General features: G+C 33.9%; 1 protein-coding gene across 1 annotated transcript in view; it reads left to right on the top strand.

The window, feature by feature from the left end:
• The window catches only part of UBL3 (ubiquitin like 3), a 91860-nt gene extending 68777 nt beyond the window's left edge, over positions 1-23083 (top strand). The window contains exons 2-5 of the mRNA XM_007495268.3: positions 9654-9762; positions 15134-15220; positions 20601-20678; positions 21061-23083. Coding sequence (XP_007495330.1) covers positions 9654-9762; positions 15134-15220; positions 20601-20678; positions 21061-21113 — 327 coding nt within the window. The 3' untranslated portion in view covers positions 21114-23083. The remainder of the gene's footprint in view (positions 1-9653; positions 9763-15133; positions 15221-20600; positions 20679-21060) is intronic.
• Positions 23084-23499: the final 416 nt, after the last annotated feature.

Here is a 23499-nt window from a genome sequence, read left to right as displayed (position 1 = left end):
GGGGAAAAAAAATTCCTCATTTCATTCTCATCTACTCTTTCTCTAATCTTTTTTTTTTCCTGTCCATCTGTCTTAGCAACAGTTCTAAGACAGAAGAGTAGCCAAGGGTTAGGCAATTGGGGTTGAGTGTCTTGCCCAGGGTCACACAGCTAAAAAGCATTGAGGTCACATTTGAACCCAGATCTTCCTGACTATAAGCCTGGCACTATATCCACTGTGCTCCCTAGTATCTAGGATTATGCCTTAACTATGTATATCTCTCTGCTTTGTTGCTGCTATTGTCAGTCATTTCAGTTATATCTGCTTCTTTGTGACATCATTTGGGAATTTCTTGGCAAAGATATTGGAGTGATTTACCATTTCCTTCTCCAACTCATTTTACAAATGAGGAAACTAAGGCAAACAGGATTGGATAGAGAACTGATAGATAGTGAGTGGATAGAGCCAGGCCTGGAGACAGGAAGGAGGTCCTGGGTTTAAATGTGACCTCAGATACTTTCTAACTGTGTGACTCTGGGCAAGTCCCTTAACCCCAATTGCCTAGACCAGGGGTCCCCAAACTTTTTACACAGGGGGCCAGTTCACTGCCCCTTAGACTGTTGGAGGGCTGGACTATAAAAAAAAAAAAAACTATGAACAAATCTGTATACCTCTCACTGTCTGGGATAGCAGAGGCTGCAGTGCTGCCTGTGATGGGCCTATCACATACAGGCCCATCACCGCCACCACTATAGGGGGCAGCAGTATACACAGTGCGGAATCCCCTTCCCCAGATCGCTGCTCACCATGCTGACATCTTCTATTGTGCAGCCACATAATCTTTTGCCTGGCACCTCTTTCTTGTTCAGTTACTCTCAGAACAAGGCGCCATTAAAAGGATTATGTCATTGGAAGTAGTACTGTATGTGAGCAAGGCCACACTTTGCGGCACTACCACATATAGTGCTCCTCTCACTGACCACCATTGAAAGAGGAGCCCCTTCCGGAAGCGCAGTGGGGGCTGGATAAATGGCCATAGTTTGGGGACCCCTGCTGCTCTTCTGCCTTGAAATGGATACTTAGTTTTAGATTCTAAAACAATAGCTAAGGGTTGTTCTTGTTTTTAGTTTTAACAAACTTCTTCAGGATAGGTGAAAACTCCATGTTATATGTCTGCCTTAACTTTTATAAGTAAATATGATAATTTAATCAGTCAGCAAACATTTCTTATGCACCTACTGTGTTCCAGGCACTGTGTTAAGCACTGGGGATATAAAGAAAGATAAAAGACAGCATATGCCCTCAAGGAGCTCATATCTATCTAATGGAGAAAACAACATGTAAACAATTATGTACAAACAAATTATTTACAAGTTAAGTTTGGATGTAATTAACAGAGGAAAGGCACTAGAATTAAGAGAGACTGAGAGAGAGCTGTAAATGGTGTAAGCCAGAATTTGAAGAAAGCCAATAAAATTAGTAATGTAGAGAGGTAGAATGAGAGCATTCCACGTATTGGGGAAGGTCTGAAAATAGCTAGAGCTAAGAGATGATGTGTCTTATGGGAGGATGCTAAGTGGGGAGAAGGTATAAGAAGGCTGGGAAGGTAGAGGAAGCTAGATTATGGCTTTGAACACCAGGTGCTTTGTTTGTTTATTTATTTGGTTTTTTGGTTAATTGGTCAATTTAGAATATTTTTTCCATGGTTACAAGAATCATGTTCTTTCCCTAACTCTTCCCTCCACCTCCTCCCTTAGCCAAGGCACAATTCCACTGGGTTTTACATGTGTCCTTGATCAAAACCCATTTCCATATTATTGATGTTTGCATTTGGGTGATCACCTAGAGTCTACATCCCCAATCATTTTCCCATCAACCCATGTGATCAAGCAGTTGTTTTTCTTCTGTGTTTCTACTCCCACAGTTTTTCCTCTGAATGTAGATAGTGTGCTTTCTCACAAATCCCTCAGAATTGTAGAGAAGTCCATTACATTCGATTGTACCACAGTGTATCAGTCTCTGTGTACAATGTTCTCCTGGTTCTGCTCCTCTCACTCTGCATCACTTCCTGGAAGTCGTTCCAGTCTCCATGGAATTCCTCCACTTTATTATTCCTTTTTGCACAATAGTATTCCATCACCAACATATACCACAATTTGTTCAGCCATTCCCCAATTGAAGGGCATCCCCTCATTTTCCAATTTTTTGACCACCACAAAGAGTACAGCTATAAATATTTTTGTACAAGTTTTTTTTTCCTTTTTATCTCTTTGGAGTACAAACCCAGCAGTGTTATGGCTGGATCAAAGGGCAGACAGTCTTTTAGCGCCCTTTGGGCATAGGAATTTTTATTTTTAGACAAGCATGTACACTAAATGTGTCACATAGTAAGTTATAAATAATGTTTTCATATTTAACCTATTATTAAAGCAGCTGTCTTTACACAGGCTGATATTTTTAAAATACTTGAATATTTAATTTGACTGAGGTCTATAATATCTATCATTAAATGTATATTTAAAATAATTGGTGTATTATCTCAAAATCTCAGATTTGGAGGGTGTCTCAGAATTCATTTAGTCCAACCAATAAATTGAAATTCTCTATGATATTACCAAACATCATCATTCATCTTTTGCTTGAAATCCTCTTACCACTTCCTGGATCAGCCCATTCTATAGAGCATCTCTATTTATTGGATATTAGACTTAGTAAGGGATCTGGTCTTAGTGATAATGCATGTATTTAATTTAGTGTAAATTTACTGAAAAGACTTAATTTATCTATTTATTAAAGTACTTTATAAATGTAGCTTTGGCCAATAATACATTTGCCTCCTAGCTGTTGTAAATTTTCTATTATAAAGGCATTTATTGCTTTTGAGATTTTTCCCAAAGTAAGATTACAGTAACTCATTGTTTCATGTTTTTCACCATCATAGTTCTTAAATATAATTGTTGAGATATTGTGAGTTTATGGGGTTTTTTTTTTGCCTAAAATAAAGGAACCTTTCTGAATATAAATATAGACTTTTTATGATTTTGAACATAGCAATTTCTTCTTTTGGAAATTATACCCAGCTTCTGAGTTTGAATGAAAGTAAAGATTGAATGGCCAGATTACAGCAAGTTTTCACAAGGACTATTCACTATAACCAGGTGGGATCTATACCAGGAATGTAAGGATAGTTTGCTTTAGGAAAACCATTGACCATATCAATAATCAAATCAACAGAAATCACATGATTATCTCAATAGATGCAGAAAAAGCCTTTGACAAAATACAACACCCATTCCTAACACTAGAAAGTATAGGAATAGAAGGGCCCTTCCTTAAAATAAAAAACAGTATATATTTAAAACCATCAGCAAGTATCATATGCAGTGGGGACAAGTTAGAAGACTTCCCAATGGTCGGGAGTGAAGCAAGGACACCCATTATCACCTCTACTATTTAATATTGTATTAGAAACACTAGTAGTAGCAGTTAGAGAAGAAAAAGAAATTGAAGGGATTAAAGTAGGCAATGAGGAAACTAAACTATCACTCTTTGCAGATGATATGATGGTTTACTTAAAGAATACTAGAAAATCAACTAAAAGGTTAGTGGAAATAATTATCAACTTTAACAGAGTTGCAGATGTAGGAATAGAGGTTAATAAAGACAGGAGATGGAACACCAGAGAGGACATGATTGACGAAGAGGTGGAATGTGCAGAGGGATGCTGGGAAGGTTTTCAACAGACAGAGGAGAATGGTTTTTGGATCCTGAGCCTGAGGGAATGGAGGCATTTTCCTGAGCTCAGATTTGAAAAGCTCATCAAATACCCAAGGGTGTTCCAAATTGAATGCAGTATCTCTGGTGTTCAATAATCATCTAAAGCTTATCTTGTCAAACTTTGGTGGTTAGACAGGACAATTCAGATTTTGCCCAAGAAGAATTTATCCTAAGAGGGCAGTCTGTATGTCTGACCTGAAGGAACCTGCTGTTCTTATAAGTTCTCAACCTCAACTACAAGTTGATACTTAGGAATTTAATGTATGTTAATATAGTTTAGGAGAAGGAAGAATTACTTTCTGGATTGGTTCTGGCTGGTGGCCACAGTCAGGGACTCAAGACCAGTCTGGATATATTAGCCAACGATCTCCTGAATCCCTGTTTCCTAAACCTATCCATTACTTGTCATATTAACAAACCACTGTTAATTTATATCATAACTCAGTCAGATAAATCTTTGGAAAATATTAAAGGAGGTAGAGGGTATAAGGGTTCAATTAGGGAGGCAGTTCTAATAGACTTCAGTTAAGTCAAACCCAAAGTCAGCCAACATTACTGCCCTCCCTGACAAGGTCTGTATCAGTAAAGACATATAGGGGTTCCAGCATTTTGCCAAGTCCTGGCAATCCACCAATGCATCACCCCATTGATGTCTCTTATCTGAATACTGGATCCTGTCTCTCCCTGTACTCGGTTTTCATCATAGGGGCATGCCCTTGAGACCCTCTGGTTAAGAAGGAAGACAACCCTGATAGGTTTCAAACACCATCCAGCCTAGCTAATAAACAGCATCAATAAGGGTTGCTTTATTTCTCATCTTACACAGGGTACAAAATAAACCCATGTAAATCATCGACATATCTGCATATTTCCAACAAAATGCAGCAGCAAGAGTTAGAAAATCACTCTAGACAATATAAAATATTTAGGAATCTATCACCCAAGACAAACACAGGAATTACATGAACACAACTACAAAACACTTTACACACATTAAAACTGTATCTAAATAATTGGGAAAAAAAACATTAATTGCTCATGGGTATGACAAGCCAACATAATTAAAATGACAATTCTACCCAAATTAATTTACTTATTCAGTGCCATACCTATCAAACTACCAAAAAACTTTTTTTATAGAATTAGAAAAAATTATAACAAAGTTCATTTGGAAGAACAAAAGATAAGAATATTAAGGGAAATAATGAAAAAAAAATGTGAAGGATGGGGCCTAGCAGTACCAGATCTTAAACTGAAGTAGAAAGTCATCAAAACAATATGGAGCTGACTAAGAGACAGAAGGATGGCTCAATGGAATAGACTAGGGTTAAATGACCTCCGCAAGCTAGTGTTCAATAAACTCAAAGATCCCAGCTTTTGGGACAAGAACTCAACTATTTGACAAAAATTGCTGGGAAAATTGGAAAACAGTATGTGAAAAATTAGGTTTATATTGACATCATATACCCAATACCAAGATAAATTCAAAATGGGTAAAAGACTTAAATATAAAGAGTGAAATCATAAATAAATTAGGCAAGCATAGAACAGTATACCTGTCAGATCTGTGGGAAAGGAAGGAATTTAAGACCAAGCAAGAGATAGAGAACATTACAAAATGTAAAATGAATGGCTTTGATTATATCAAATTGAAAAGGTTTTGTATAAACAAAACCAATGCCACCAAAATTAGAAGGAAAGCAACAAACTGGGCAAAATTTTTATAATAAAACTTGAAGGTTTCATTTCCCAAAAATATAAAGAACTAAGTCAAATTTATAAAAAAAATCAAGCCATTCTCCAATAGACAAATGGACAAGGAACATGAATAGGCAGTTTTCAGATGAAGAAATAAAAATGCTCAATAATTACATGAAAAAGTGTTCTAATTCTCTCCTGATGAGAGAAATGCAAATCAAAACAATGCTGAGGTACCACCTCACACCTAGCAGATTGGCCAATATGGCAGTAAAGGAAAGTGGTAAATGTTGGAGGGGATGTGGCAAAATTGGGACACTAATGCATTGTAGATGGAGTTGTGAATTGATCCAGCCATTCTGGACGGCAATTTGGAATTATGCCCAAAGGGCTCTAAAAGACTGTCTGCTCTTTGATCCAGCCATAATACTGCTGGGTTTGTACCCCAAAGAGATAAAAAGGAAAAAAAAAGTTGTACAAAAATATTTATAGCTGTATTCTTTGTGGTGGCCAAAAATTGGAAAATGAGGGGATGCCCTTCAATTGGGGAATGGCTGAACAAATTGTGGTATATGTTAGTGATGGAATACTATTGTGCTGAAAGAAATGATGAACTGCAGGAATTCCATGGGAACTGGAATGACCTCCAGGAATTGATGCAGAGTGAAAGGAGAAGAACCAGGAGAACATTGAACACAGAGACTGATACACTATGGTACAATTGAATATAATGGACTTCTTTACTAGAAGTAATGCATCAATGATCCAGGACAATCCCAAAGGACTTATGAGAAAGAACACTATCCACATCCAGAGAAAGAAACTGTGGGAGAAGAAACACAAGAAAAACATGATTGATTACATGATTCAATGGGGATATGATTGGGGTTTTGGCATTAAAAGATCACTATTACAAATATGAATAACATGGAAATAGTTTTTTAACAATGGTATTTGTATAACCCAGTGGAATTGCTTGCCTCTCCAGGGAAGGGGGAAGTAAGGGAGAAGGGGGAAAGCATGAATTATGTAATCATGGAAAAATATTCTAAATAAATTAAAAAAAAAAAAGATTGAATGGCCAATGGCTACAAACAAGCTATGGAGCCACCAGTTAAAGAACTCTTTGCATTTGGTTGACTAAGTCTTCACCTATGATATTTCTGAAGATACAAGAAGGATGACAAAGAACATAAAAGTAGTGTCTCTCTATTTTTAAAAGAACTTCTTTCTCCATTCTCCAAACACATTTGGAATTGCATTTTGAGATCAAAGAAGCTGAAAGAAGTACTGCCTTGACATGTTTCAACCAGCTGGAACACAAATCTGAATTCAGCAAGTTAGGATTTGTGTTTTATTTTAAATTGCAGGCATGGTTTGTAGAAAATGCAGTCTGAAACCCTCCCACTTAGCTATTTTCAATTTAGAATAGTTCTAATGCTCATCAGGGTGGCAAACTCTACCAAAAATTTATTCCTTCTTCCCCTAGCCTTATGTCTTACCCCAAAAATTATTAGCCACACTCTTTGGGGTGGCAAAAAAATTGGAAAATTAGGAGATGCCCTTCAATTGGGGAATGGCTGAATGAATTGTGGGTATCTGATGGTGATGGAATACTATTGTTCTCAAAGGAATAATAAACTGGAGGAATTCCATGGGAACTGGAATGACCTCCAGGAAGTGATGCAGAGTGAAAGGAGCAGAACCAGGAGAACATTGTACACAGACACTGATACACTGTAGTGCAATCAAATGTAATGGACTTTTCTACTAGCAGCAATGCAATGATCTAGGACAGTTCTGAGGGACTTATGAGAAAGAACACTATCCACATTCAGAAGAAGAACTGTGGGAATAGAAACAGAAGAAAAATAACTGCTTGGTCGCATGGGTTAATGGGGATATGATTAGGTATATAGACCCTAAATGATCACCCTACTGCAAATATCAATAATATGGAAATAGGGCTTGATCAATGACACATGTAAAACCCAGTGGAATTGCATGTGGCCTATAGGAGGGAAGTGTAGGGAGGGGAGGGAAAGAACATGAATCATGGAACCATGGAAAAATATTCTAAATTAATTAAAGTTTTCAAAAAAAGAATAAAATCTTAGGAGAGCAGAAAAATTGTTTTTCAGCATGGACATTTAATTTTTTTCCTTTTAACCGCTATTTTATACACAAGATATTTCTATAAATGTGCTTATTTCTGGTTTATGCTTTCTCTAAACTATGATTTCATACATAAATTTCTTAATTTGTGGTTCTCCTATGAATTTATTAAAATAATTGAGGAGACCTATGGGAAAATCATTAATTTAGTATTTTATTCAGTGTCCAACTTGCTAAATTGAAATAAACTTAAGGTATGATTTATTTTAATTTGGATAAGAGATAATAAGACCTTCCTGGGGCCTCTTTTGCCCTAAACAAGTCTAGAGAATAATGCCCTATGTGGAAATTTTTGTAGATGACTCTTTACAAATGGGATGATTTGAACGAGATTCTAAACTAATCTTAAATTTCCACCACAAAACATTGATCTTCACAAATAGTACTATTTATTTAAAACCTTAATTTCATAAAAATGCAATTTGCATTCAAACTTAGCAAGCTTAGAATTCATCTTATGTTGAGGTAAAAATATAGATGCCTAGGTATTACTGTGACTCTCACTCATTTAGCATTAATGACTAAACCCTAGTAAAGGTAGTTTGAATTCTGTTATCAAATGGCTCTTTGTATTTATTAGTATACATGCATAAAAGTAAAGTACTCATGTTAATGGAGACATTTATGATAAAGAGAAATTTTATGTTAAGTAGATTTGAAGCATATTCCTATGAATAGTTGTCTTAAGTATCATAGTTTTTGTCATTTCATGTGGGAAACATTCAAATTGGATGTGGGTTGGCGTTGTTTTTTTTTTCCAGTTTGCAGTGGGAATTCAAAAAAGTTTTGCCCAACAAAATGTAAAGGTTTAATATGCTTAGTTAGCTGGCTCATGCTACCCCATTATAGTCATACCACTATATTACTTCATTAGATGTCATATATTAAGTGAGATTATGCTGTCTGTTCTAGACTGGAAAACCTCTAGTAAAACTATAAATGGGTGAAAAGTGCTTTTCACTCGGAATATTTTCTGTGTACCATTATATGTTAAATTCTGCAATAGATATTGGTTTATTAAATATAGGTCATCGAACCTTAAATATCATGTGCAAGACTTTTTCCACATGAAATATTGGCAATTTGGCTTCTTTCTAGTTTTCTTTTGTGTTAATGTTTTACAATCCAGCATTTAGTCAAATTCCAGATAGAGCACTTTTCATTTTTTCTTTACAAATCATGGAAGAAAGATGGTAGCTGGCAAATCAATTTTTCACCAAATAAATGTGTAGTGAGTTGAAAATATCCATATTCTACCACAGTGATTGTCACATATTTTTATTCTTTTACTCTCTTTCCTCAGGGTTTACATAGTGAACCTCTTTTGTTTATTACCCCACCAAAAATACTGAATGAAAAAAATTGTCCATATCGCTAAGGAGAAAGCAATATAGTAATACTCCAGTTAACCAGGAATATTCTAAGTAGTTAAAATTTTTTATTTATGTAATGAAACTACTCAAATGTGCTACTTATAGACTATATATGTACTAATTCTAGAACTTTTTTAAACTACATACAGTTCTATTGATCTCTTAAATTTTACATTTGTGTGTATATCCCTGCATATATATATGTGTATGTAAGAATATATAGCACTTTAAAAACAAAATATTTTTAAACTGTAGTGTCAAGACTGAGTAACGATCTCTATGGAATCTTTTCATTGTTTACCAATAAAAAGGTAGAGTGACATCAATAAAATAAATCTTTTTTGAAGTAATTGTTTTTCTACAAAGGAAGATGAATTTTAAGACAATAAAATATTCGTGTTTTGAGGAATGTGAAGGGAAATAGATACCTTTAACAAAAAAACTATTAAGTAGATTTTAAATGAGTCTTATAAGGCTACGGCATTTTGGATTATTTGAAAAATGGTCTTAAATGGCCAAATATTATTGTCAAAAATGATTGCAACTAAATTTTTTCCTGATTGAATTAGAAGACTTTTATATGATCACTTTTTATTGTAAAATTTCCCTTTTTACTGCCTTTTCGTCAAAAGATCGTTTTTCTCCTTTCAGATAAATTTGCGACTCATCTTAGTCAGTGGGAAAACAAAAGAATTCCTGTTTTCGCCTAATGATTCAGCAGCAGATATTGCAAAGCATGTATATGACAACTGGCCAATGGGTGAGTAGTCTTTTCTCATGATGAATGTTAGGTTATTGGATTTTTTTAAATTTAGTATAACCAAGATTACAAAGTGCTTAGACGTGTGCTATATGAGCAAATCTCTAAAGCCCTTTGCAACTTTAAAGAATATAATTCTATGTCGATTTTCAAGGGTAGTGATCAATTTGCCTACCTTTATCCTATCTGTAACTTTGCTTTATATTTAAAATGATTCTTGGGCTACAGTAGCCTATGGTAGTCCAAAGACAGAGGTCCTAAGTAGCTAGCTAAATAAAGCCCATGGTAGTCCACTTAGTCTTTAGGAGCTGAAGCAAGTCCCAAAGGATCTTGTTAGAGCCCTTCCAAAGTTTGTCATTTCTCTATTCCACTCCCCCTTGTTGATGCTGTTTGTTATGGTAGTAAAACCAGAATAAATAACAATATATACAGTTCAGCCTTAGAACTAGACACTAAGAAACCTTCATTATCCTACCAATACTTTCTATGTACAAAAACCTGAGTATTAAATCTACCTATCTGTTACACCTTTATTCCCTCCTTCCTTGCAAAAAAAGCCATAAGATGGACATTATATTTTAAAAAATCAAAACCAAAACATAGGGAAAACAAATAGAAAATTTAAGTACAAAATTAAAAAAAAAAAGTTGGAGCAAATTTACCCCTTTCATACATTGTTCAGAGCTATTTTTCAAAGATCATTTATAATTATAGCTTAATATGATCTTTCCACTATGGAGAGTCATGAAATCAGCAAATCTGTTAGCTTGTCATCTGTGTTCTTAAAGTCAGTCTGAAGCAACCTACCTCTTAAAATAAAGCCTTTCTTTGGCACAAAATTCCCATTGAAAAAATGTTTTCTGTAGTAAATCTCTTCCCCTCTGATATTCTCTCTGCAATGTTTCTAATCAAACTTTATCTCTTGGATTTCTCTAATAACCCTTTTAATGTGAGAGTCTAAGTGATATGACTTTTTCAACCAATTTAATTTTTTAAGTATGAACTGGTAAATGACTTTGAAAATGGGATTTTTGAAGGTGAAACTTTTAATGCAGAGCCATTTCTGTATATAAAAATTAATCACTTCTCTGTTCCTCTACCTATAATCTACAGGTTGGTCCCTGAATTAACTAACTGTTATTTTTTTAATTTTATTTTATTTTTTGCTACAGGCTAGTACAGAATTTGCTATTCATTAAAATAACTTTAGGTCTCGGGATATCTGGAAGGTGGTACCAGGAGAATAAATGTGATTGGAAAGTAGATATAATTGGAGTCAATGAGGTTTTGAAAGAATGAGGCTGAGGGAAACCAAAAGAAAGCTAATTGAAGGGTAATCATAAGAAGTATTAAGAAGAAACTTAGAAAATATTGTGTCATCCTTTTCAAAGACTGCCCAGCCAGTTGTCCAGCACCTATACAAGGAACCTTTGTGTTATACATACATAACTTATTCCTGGCTGAATTTAAATATCTTCCCCCCCAAACTTGCTTTTTTTCTTTTTCTTCCCTTATTTCTACTGTCAACATTATTTCTCCAAATCTTAACTTCTCTCTCTTGTCCTGACATTCAAATCAATAATCAGATTTTTCTCTTCTGCCTTAGAAATTTTCTTCCAGTCCCTTCCTTTCCTTTTACTCAATCACCAGCCTACTTTAGGTCCTCATTTTACTTCTCTTCAGGCCTGTTGAACTATCTTGTTAACTGTTCTCCTTTCTTCTAATCCATCCTGTACTTTGCTGCCAAAATAATCTTACTAAAAGTTGTAATCAAAGTATTGCCCTGTTTAGAAACTTTCCATGGCTCCACATTGCCTTACAAAATAAAATTTAGATAACCTGAAATTCAAAGACTTCTATAGCTCCCATACTTTGTTTCAGCATCCTCTTCTAATAGACAAAAGGCTCACTTTTGACCATGCTTTTTCCTTTACTTGAAATGTCATCACCCTCTTCCTAAATCTCTGGCTATTGATAAATTTCAAGACCTATCTCAAATTCCAGCTTCCCCATGAAGTTTTCTCTAATCCTGATTCACCCAGACAAAATTTCTTCTTCAAAGAAAGGAAAAATTACTTTTGTCTACCTACCTCACATAGTTGTTGTGAGGACCTAACTTTATAAATCACGAATTGTGCCATATAATTGTATTATTATTGTTTCCCTCTTTTGGCACTTGACTCTTTCTACCTTTTATATTTATTTGTGCACATATTTTACCTCCTGTTTTGAGGGAAGTAATTGCATTATTCACTTTTGTATCCCTTTATAGTTCCTAGGAAATAGATTATATGTTGTAGACACAAAAATATTAAGTATGAGTATCTTTTTCCATGTCAGAGTTTGGATCAGTGATCTTTTGATTTAGAATAATTTTGTTAATAATGGGAGCAATAAACCTTTTGTTTAATTGGGTCCCATCATTTAAACAGATTGTGTCTAAATTATTAAGGACCAGAATTGAACTTTAGCACTTTTTAGGGATATTGGAGAGACATTTTTATATAATGATAAAGCTTTCCTGTTTGTTTTAGTTATTAACATTTGTAAGATAGATAAATCTGCTTGAAAACTATTGAATAATGCTTTGTGTTTGTATAAAACATTGGATTTAGAAAACATTTACACATATACTACTTTCTTTAATCATGTGCTAAGTACTGATCACAATTCCTTTGAGAGAGGTAAACAGAGGTAAATAAGATATTTTCTGTGCCTTGATAGAATTTACAGTCTAACAGAAGTGGTATTAGTCATGAACAAGTGACAGTAATAAAGAATAGGACAAGCTAAAAGTATGAGATGCCCCAAAAAGTGTTACATTAAGTCCATGGAAAAAAAAACATTAAACAAAAAAGTTAATCCCCAAGTTACTTGTCTTGAGCTATATTACAGTTTGGGAAGAGAAAAAGAGTAATGTTTTCCTTTAATAATTATTTTCATCCAAATTGATGTTAAAATTAGGATTTGGGTTTGTTTGTTTGTTTTTTAAGCAATCTTTGACTGGTGGCCAGGGAAACTCTTTTGAGAATTTGCTGCAATAAATCACACATTGTTAAGTATGAGTATTGATGCCATATTACAAACTTTACAAAAGTATTTGATTTCCATCCTTTCACTTTACCAAACATCAAGTACCAACTAAATTAAGGACACTGTCCTACGTACTAAGAATATTAAAAATAAAAATGAAACTTTTCCTGCTCTCAAGGAGATTACATTCTATTACTAGGTGGAATATGATATCTTTTCAGAAAAGTAAATATAAAGCAATTTCAGGAAGGAGAGAATACTGACAACTGGAGGTGGGTAGAGGACTGGTAAACACCTTCCACTGGGGAGCCTGGAAGAAAGAGGAGGTGGTAAGGAGGAAGTTCATCTCTTAGGTCTATAAACGTGTGTCCTGATTCAGTAACATATATAACAAAGAGCACAAAAATAGGAATTAAAAAAAAATCCAAATTCAAAAAATCTCCTTCCTAATATAAAATATTATTTATAATAGTATAATATGTACTACTTACAAGCTTGTAAATCAGTTGTCAACACTGAAAATACTGTGATTATCAGCAAAGTAGGGTTGAGATGGGAGAAAATTAATGCATATTCACAATAAAGTCAGTGCTATCACTTCAAAACAATTTGTAAGTTACTGGGCAACATCAGGAGTAGAAGTAGAGCAGCTTTTTTCTGTGAAGAGCTACTGGCATTGGGTCAATACATATATAAAAAAACAATCAATTTTATGTTTGTTGTTTTTACCTACCTAGCCATCCTCCCAGAATCTCCCCAGAAAAACATAAAACAATTGAACTTATTTCAAAAATTTAAAACAGTGAACTTAGAATACTATTCTGTCTTAAAGGAGAACAAATTAAAAAGGGAAACAGAGAAAGATACCTTTAGAGAAAAAAATTTAGTCCGAATGGGAGAGACAGAAATGATCAGGGCGGGAGGTAGGGGTGAGACCATCATCTCTGGCAACTCACCTTCACCTTAGCGCCTAGACTCAGTCCAACCAAAATTTGTTACCTGTGGGAAATGGACCTCACCAGAATGCCATATTTAGTTCATCTCTGAGGGGGATTTATGGAATATCTGAGTGACTTCTATATTTTCTGTATGTGCTTATGAGCATGAGTAAAGTGCTAGGGGTTTTCTGTATTTGTGGGCTTCTATGAGTTCTTTGCATTTTCAGCATCATTTTGCATTGCTACCCAGTATAGTTCTTGTATCTTGAATAGTTGTATAGGTGCTCAGAGCCCCACATGTGAAAACTTTAATTTATATTTTTGGAGGTTTCCTAGAGTAAGTCTGTGTGTGGCAAAGAGTCAAAGTAGAAACTAATCTTGGGTCAAGCTCCAAGACTGGAGTCATTAAAGGTCTTAGAGCCATAGTGACACTTATTTTTCTTACACTTCAGTAATGCTCCATTGCAGTCCTTTACTATAGTTTATTCAGCCACCCCCTAATCAATGGATACCCTCTATCTTGATGCTATGAATGTTTTTATCTGTATTGAATTTTTTTCTTCCTATCTTTGATTTCCTTGAAAGTCATAGTTTTTTTCTTTTCTCACATAATTCTAAATTGTTTTCCAAACTGATTGGGTCAATTCATATTTTCATTATTTCTATCATTTTATTTAGATATATATTTAGGATATTCTGTTTCTTTATTCCAGACAGTCCTCCTCTCCAAACTCACATTAAAAAAAAAAAAGATGTTCCAAATGAATAGTACTGAAAGAGGAATTTTCATCTTCTGTTGTGTAGAACATGCATCCCCAGACTTACTGGCAAGATGTGTTTCCTTTCAAGGTTTTTTGAGTTATGAACAGAAGGACATAGCATATGAGCACTCAACAGCTGGCATTTACCACCTATGTTTTTGTTGGATAGACAACCAAAAGAGATGTAAATTTTTAAATGCATACTTTTAAGTTTATTTTCATACTTAATATCAACTTGTTTCAAAAATGACTTGACAATTCTATACAGATCATTTATTTGAAATCTTCAGCAGTTATTAAGCCTCTATTAAGTAGAAATGATTAAAATTTAAGTAATTCTCAAAATATTTTATTGGGATAAGATTTTTTTATTATGTTTATACCCTTTTGGTAATCTCAAGGTTTTCCATTTATTCCATTGTAGCTAAAATTAGTCTTCCTAAATCCCTGTTTCAAATAAGAACATGATTGACTCATTGATATTAAAGAACATCATGAGAGTAAATATTAGCTTTCAGAGAAAGCTAAGAACTTTTCCTTGTTACATCTTACCAAGCTTGAAACTGGGTCAAAAAAGAATACAATATGCCCTACCTATCTTTTGAAATTCATGTGACTAATTCTCTGATTTCTTTTCAGACTGGGAAGAAGAACAGGTTAGCAGTCCAAATATTCTTCGACTTATTTATCAAGGACGATTTCTACATGGAAATGTGACACTAGGAGGTAAGGATATAATTTTTTAGAAGAGATTAACTATTGAGTGGTAGTATTTGTTGTGGGTTCTTTAGATTACTTTGTTTTCAGTGTGATTCCTTTTTAATATTTTATATTTTGCTAACTCCGGTTTTAAATCTGAGTAATTTAACCCCTTGTTAATTTTGTCAATCATACTCCTTTCAGTAGTTGAGACTCTCATTTGAGAGGAGCGCCCTTTGATTATATCCCTGGGCATCCCAATTTTGTTGCAGCATTTTTGATCGTTTCTTGGAATTACGTTGTGGTTGTGATATAATAAGAAACAACTTGAAAATACTAAGGAAAGGTCAGTTTATCTCTAGGGTAGAGTTGCTAGTCATATGAAGAGGAAAAATAAATGAGCTTTTGCATGTACATTTGGAGAAATGCAGCTTGAGGGTGCCCCCTTGTGGTTCATATTTTCTATATTTAGGTTTCTCCTTTTTGTTGTTTTAATTAGTAGAATCATAAAATTGAATTTTAGAATTGGAAGAGACCTTAGTGATCATCTAGTCCAACTTCCTCCTTTTATAGATTAGAAAACTGATGCCTTGAGAAGGAAAGTGACTTTGCCAAAGTCATATGACTAGTAAATGGTAGAGACAGAACTGGAACCCTGTTTACAACATACTACCTCTCAGTAATGTATTAGAAATATGCATACTTTGTATTTAAAATGTTGGCTTTATATATCTATATCAATTTCTATAATCTGTTTAAAAATAATATAGTTGCTTTATTCTTCATTTTTAATTCTTTGAATGAGGATATATAAAGTACTTTCTATGTGCAGGGCACTGTGATAGGTCCTAGAGATGCAAAGAGAAAATGAAAAAAATTAATCCCTCAATGAGCTTTTATTTGAATGGGTAAAGTGAATTATTTAGGGAAGAAGATATGCTTCTAGACTCCCAAAGTCAGCCAAAAGCATATAATACCTATGAAACTAATGGAATCAGATTGAGAAAGATGGGGGGAGGGGGGTTGCAAGAGGAGTTCTTCCTACATACTCTGTCCAGACTGAGTTTCTGTGCCATTCTCCTAGTTTTCCTTTTATCTCTTATGTTCTTTCTCATTTTCCTTTACTCACTCATCAATATCATACCATCTAACTGTCCCCCAGGCCTCTGCCCTTGGTTGTCTTCTCTTCTCCCTCTATACTCATTATTTTAGTGAACTCATTAATTCCCATCAGTTTAACTATGTTCTCTATGTAGATGACTTCCAGATCTGCTTTCTTTATAGATTCAACCCTATTCTCTACCCTGAACTTTAGTCCCTCATCACCAATTGCCTCTAAGATATTTCAAAATGGATGTCCTAGGGACATCTTATACTCAACATATCCAAAGCTGAACTGAACATTATCTTCATGCCTATCCCCTCACATCTTCCAAACTTCCCTGTTTCTGTCAAAGGTACCACCCTCCTTGTAGTATTCAGGTCCATAAGCTTAGCATGATCCTTGTGCTCCCTTCAATTGCCAAATCATGTCTTTTCTACCTTTACAATATTTCGTCACTTGAGTCCCATTCTCTCCACTCACATTGTTTCAGCTGTAGCTCACACCCTCATCACCTCTCATCTAAATTAATGAAACAGTCTTTAAATTGATCTCCTTGCTTTCAATCACTCAGTGCAGTCCATCTTACTACACATTGTTGCCAAAAGCATTTTCCTTAATTATGGATCTGATCTTTTGACTTTCTAACTCTATCAAGTACACTCCCCATTGTTTTGAGCTTAAAAAGGAAAACTCCCTTTTGGCTTCTAGAATCTGACATACCCTGACATCAGCCAGTGTTTCCAGCCTCATTGGACAGTACTCACCACCTCATACTCTTTGATTCAAACTGGTCTTTCCTCAGAACTTAGGTAAAAGCTGGATTATATAGATCTTAATATGGAGCAAAGGAACTGAAAGAGGACCAGGGAAGGACAGTGTGAGTAGAAATGTAAATAAGTACTATTGGATGTTTGGTTGTTAAAGGAGAGCTATAAAAAGACAATTTCCTTTTTTAAATAATTATTGAGTGTCCTCAGATTTTTGCTAACTGGATGCTAATTAATCTATACATAGCCAAGTTAGAATAGCAAGTATGGGAGTAGTACTCACTCAGCTTTCTCTTCTATTATCATCACAGTCCAAATGTCCATGTGGCATGAGGCACCAATCTTTTTCTCTTTTTTTGCTGAGTGTAGATGAATCTTGGCTCCAGGCAAAAAGTCAGTACCTTTTATTGTAACAGGATGGCTGGTATCTAAACAAACCCAGCACCCATTGTCTCTTCTGATTCTGAGGGAAATGTAGCAGTTAGGAGAAGGATTAGGAATTTATGATAGCAAGATCCCTCCCCCATACTGATGCTAATTGGAGAATCCTTTAAATTTGCCTACCCATCATCATCTTATGTAAGAGAGAAGTCCCACTTCAGGATGATGGATCATTGAGAACCTCTTGGAATCTGTCTTAGAGTTAGAATAACTTCATCGCCCCAGTACCCAGCTCATCCCCTCTGGTACCTTTAAGATTGAGAAGAACCTACCATTCTTCCCCATTTCACTGCCCCTCCCGAGGTGGCCTGAGGGAAAAGGCGATGCTGGGCTCTGACTTCTCTTGACCCTGGAGTGTTGGCATCTGTTCCTTCTGCAACATATGAACCACTCCTACCATACTTGTGTTGTTGGTTTGTTACCCTCTGATACCATAATTGGGGTAAAATCCCTACTTGTCTCTTTTCTTGAGTAAAACTTTGCAATAGACTATAACCTAAGAGAGGTAGCAACTTTGTGCTTTCAATCTTTAGTTTCTGAGGTTGTCTCCATAATACTAATATAACTGGGTGATTATCAATTAAAATAAAAACCAAACTGTTGATAATGTGTAGATTTTGCAAAAAAAGCAGCTTAATTGAAATTTCCACCATTTATCCAGTTGTGTTGGTGCTATGTGGACAGTGGTATAAATCTTATTTTTCTGAATTTCTACTCTACCTCTTTACTGTCTCTAAAGCCCTCCTTAGAACTTCTGTTCCTGAAGGATATAACTCATTCTATCTACAATATCAAAATTTTTTCAAAAAATTATTTCATTCTTTCTCTCTTTCCTAGCATTATAGTGAATTTACAGTTTTAAAAAAATAATAATGAGTAATTTCAGTTTTGTTTTATGGAATATAGTCTAAATTGTTATGTGCACCAAATCTACAAAAGTTTAAAGCCTTCTTAAATAATCAATTTTTCTAAAAAATGTAGATCCATACTTAATTGTGTTCAGCAGACTTAAATCTATCATGTAGTTAGTACTGAAAGCCTTTCCATCTTGATGTAGAATCTGCTAGAGCTTATAATAGAAGGAGACTATATAATAGTGAGGTCCATTTTGTATTTTCCTATTTAAGGAGTTACCATTACCAGAGAATTCATTCACTAGTGACCAGCCTATAGTGATATGAGTTTTGCATCAGAGTTCATATATGTATATTTTAATTCCATTTGGTGTATAAAAGGTAATAAATCAAGTGTTTTTTTTTCCAAAAAAAGTTTTTAAAAGGTTATGTAATGAAAGTCTAATTTATATTTCCACATTAAATAAAACAGATCATCAAAAAATTTTTTTCTCTCCTATATACACCAGAAAAGCATTTTTGTATAATAAATATACCAGATTTAGAGTCAAGATGACCTGAATTCATGTCTTGTCTCTGACACATACTGGCTGTTGTAACCCTGAACAATTCACTATCTTCTCAAGGCTTCAGGCAATTCTCTAGCACTTTGAAGTTAAAGAAAAGTGGTCAATCTGCCAATGAAATCACAAGTCAGAGCAAATATACACAACACAATAATTTAAATTTTCTTGCACAATTTTTTCTCACTGTCTTCATTGAAGTCATTGCCCCACATTTGAAATTTGAATAGGTAAAAAGACAAATCTAATTCTCCCCTTAAACAAATTATGATACTGACCTTTAGTAGGAATGTTTAGGAAAGCTAGAGCTTTATTTTTTTGTCTGTTTATTAATTCTATAGGCCAAGGATCAGAATAGCAGATAATCAAGTTTTATTACTGAATAATGATCTTATCCTCATTCATAGTTAGTAAAAGGAAATCAGAAATTGAATGGCAGTGGAACTAAATTAGCATTATGATAGTTGGAAACACCAATTCAGAAAACCATATTTGCTCATTGTTTGTAATATTGTCTACAGAATAACAAAGCTATTTACTGTGAAAACTTGAAGAGCCTACAAAATTTTTTTTATGAACAATGCCAGGACAGTGATTATAACTAACCTTCTTAGAAAAAAAATATTTGTTTGTTTTTTCATTCAGGAATTAGAGCACCAAGAAGAAAGCTTGAAATAAAATGTGTGCAACATTTTCTTTTATTTTGGTTTATAGTGGTCTGGTACCATGATTGTATCAGATTACTAGCATTCAACCAGAAAAACAAATGTATTCCAATTATGATCCTAACATTTTACCTAATTTAGGGGAAAAAGGTTCTCACTTCTTGCTTTATCCTTTAAAATTAAGTATATGACTAAGCTTATCTGACATAAGTCAAATCAAAGGAGATAATGTTTGTGAAATATGTAGTTTTAAAAAATATAAAACATTATATAAATGTAGAGGATGATGATTTAAAAAGTTAAGAGTTTAGGGAAGCTAGATAAAGTACCAGGCCTGAAGTTGGGAAGATCTGGATTCAGATCTAGCCACAAACATGTCCTAGCTGCATGATCTTGAGCAAATCACTAAACCTTGATTGCCTAATAACCGTTGCCATTTTTCTGTCTTAGAATTTATACTCATAGAGAAAGTAAGGTAAGGGTTTTTTTTTAAAAGTTTGGACTTCTGCCTTTAATGTCCATAGTTTTATAATTCTATTAAGTGAAAATTTATTTTCGCTCAAAATTGACTGATGGTTGTCAATAACGATCATCTAGATATTATATTTTGAAGATCTCACATTTTAACAATGTGAGATTATTGTTTAGCACTTTCTGGTTTTCAAAATAATTAGCTATTGCCCTTTAATAATAGACTATAAGCTCCCCAAAGAAAAGGAGAGTGTCTTATTCTTCTTCAAAACATTTACAGACTAATACAATGCCTTATACATAGTATAAGTTAAATAAGTTAAAAATGAATAATTGAATTAATTTTTCTCTTTATTGATCATAAGAACATATTTCAATTTTAGAAGTGTGATCTTTGAAGGAGATAAAATCTTTATTGTATAGAAGTATAGTCTTTTTTATCAAAGCTCAATAAAAGACACTAATCCAATTAAAAAGATGGTTTCAAAACTCAGCCAAAAAAAGTTAGTGTTTTTAACAAATTATTCTGTTTTTCACACAGCATTAAAACTTCCTTTTGGCAAAACAACAGTTATGCATTTGGTGGCTAGAGAAACATTGCCAGAACCAAATTCTCAAGGTAAGCTATAAGCTATGTTTTAGAGGATCTAACTAAAGTTACATGCTTTTCCTTGCACTTTCCCAGGGAAGGATAGAAAATATTCAGTTTATGAATAGCTCAAGGTAAGCTGTATGCTATATTTTAGAGACGGGTCTAACTAGAGTCACATGGGCAAGCTTTCAAAAATGTTGTGGCTTTCCTTGGATTTTCCAAGGGAAGGATAGGAAATCTTCCGTTTATGAATACTTCTCATCCAACATTCTAAGACATACTAATATTAAAAGAGCATTTATTGTACTTCGTTAATATATATATAAATACAGAATTTGAAAGTTATGTAGTTGGAAACCATACTTACAGTTTCCAGCTTGTAAATAAGTCTTCTGTTCATTTTCCACAGGTCAGAGGAACCGTGAAAAGACTGGAGAAAGCAATTGTTGTGTAATCCTGTAAACACTGATGTTTCTTCTAAGTGTGGTGTAATATAAATCTTTGTCTTTCATGCTGCTGGGATAGAAGAGATCCGACATTGCTTCAGACATGCTTAGGAAGAGACTGTCTGTAAATCCATGGAACTGAAATATTACATGAACACTGTTTCATTCTCTTGCAAAAAGAGATTCAAGAACATTTTCACTATGATTTTTTATTTTTAGTTATTTTTGTTTATGTTGAGCAATCTTATGATTCATTGGTTTTTGAATACAGTCAATCCAGGAAAAAAAAAAGTTAATGTTATCTTCCATAGCAAAAACCATTTTGCTGCCATAATAATCTTTATCCATAGAATTAATAAATCAAGCGTTCCAAATGCAATTTGCACTAAAAATGGTTGACATAATTTCATTCTTCTCATCAAAGAATTTGTAACTATGTCCATGATACCTAGAAATAATCAAATTCCATACTGGAAAACACTCAGCAATTAATAATGTTCACTAATGGTCAATTAAAAAAAAAACAAAAACCCAGAGAAGGGACAGGAGAAAAATGGAAAAGAAACTAAACTCTTCAGTGAATTCTACCAAAGTTAACCTTGGTGGTGACACTGGAATAGGATACTAACTAAACTGAGTGTGACTATTTTAACTGCAACAAATGAAAAAACAAAATGTGCCTGTTATTTAAAGCACTCTGTAGAGGGCTGTTTAAACTAATTGTTTTCATTATGATGTGCACTCTTTGGTCATACAGTAGTTGAGTGCTTGTTCATACAGCACAAATAGGGCAAAGAGTGTGTTTCCTAGCCTTAATATGGGAGGGGTAATTTCCTGTAGTCCATAGGCTTTTATTATTGTGCATAACTATTAGAAAACCTCATCTACTGATCAATTTTATGTATTTGAATATCAGCAAATTGATGTTTTTTTTTCCAGTAATCTCTTCTCATCTGTACCTTAGTGTCCAATGTCATGCTTACTCATTAGACATTTCAAACAAATTCTTAATATTTAAAAAAAAACATCTTTGCCATAGTACTAGTTTTGTTTATATAATCTGCATTTGGTATTAGTGCTTGCAATTGTATTAAAATCAAAAGCTGATTTTTAAGGCATACATGGTTTAAAATGATACCATTCTTTTATTTCATACCAATAATTTAAAAGTTGATATGCTCAAGAAATTTGCACAGCACTAAAGCATGAGCTAGTTTCATCTAAAACTGTAAAAATAAAAAAGATTTTATATTTTTTCACTAGGAAGAAGTTTCTTCCTGGGTGAAATTACAAATATGTGTAGAATATATTTAATAAAAATCTTCTAAAATACTTAACTATAGAAATTAAATATAGATTGGCGTGTAGTATAATAGAACAATATTCCTTATAAATAGCTTTAGCCTTCAGAGAAATTAAAGTCAGAGGCTGACATTGTGTTCTGTATTTATAAGTGTCCACAGCCCTTAAACATTACATGTAAACGTTTCCAGATGGTCAACATCATTTAAATGTAATCAGGTTATTTTATTCATTGTTATTGCTTTGATGAAAAGGCTTTATATGCAGTAGATCTAAAAAATATTGTTCATACTGATCAGAATTAAATTTGTATAGAGCAGAGTTTTAAAACAAATTGTAAATAGTACTAAACATTTTCTTTCTGCAACCTGTACTGATAAATCCTTCTGTAAACTAAATAAAAGAATATTGTAGTGCATTTGGGTGGTAATTTTAGAGGTCCTTGATTAGATCAATAATTGTTTAAGTATTTCTCATCATGGTTAAAACTATATTTTCTGTTGGCATTTTTTCTGAATCTTGTTTTTTTTTTTAAATTACTTAATATAATATTTAGTTTGTGATGTGTTTCCAAATGTATTTCTTTGGTATTTAACTGGATTTATTTCTGCACAGTCACTACAATGAGAGTAAGGTTATGTAGTCTGTGCCCTTATTAAAAATATTCTGTTCTTAGAAATTAAATATTTTACTCTCTTTTTTACTATAGCTCACATAAGAATCATGTCAGTGCAAACTAAAAAATAGTCTGACAGGTTCCTTGGTTAGGCAGGTATCCCACTTAAGACTTTTGGGGGGGGGGTATTACAATGTCTCCTAACAGGTCTTCTTGTTGCCATTCTCTCCCAACTATGATTCATATTTATTTGTATCGCTGATCTAATCTGTATTACAAATTATTTCCTAATAACTCCTTTTTCTTCAATTCCTCTGCCCCCTACTCTATATAATATTCATTCTTAACAAAAAGGAGCCAATCTAATCATCTTTATTGTAAATAAATTCCTCTGAACAGTGTTTTGTGGTCAGTCTAAATTTTGCCATATTGGTTGTTCCTTTGCCTGGCATTTAAGGCCTACCATAGTCTGGCACCACCATAT

The sequence above is a fragment of the Monodelphis domestica genome, chromosome 4 (genome assembly GCF_027887165.1).
Source record: "Monodelphis domestica isolate mMonDom1 chromosome 4, mMonDom1.pri, whole genome shotgun sequence".
NCBI classification, from domain to species: Eukaryota; Metazoa; Chordata; class Mammalia; order Didelphimorphia; family Didelphidae; genus Monodelphis; species Monodelphis domestica.
This window is presented reverse-complemented; position numbering and strand designations above follow the sequence as displayed.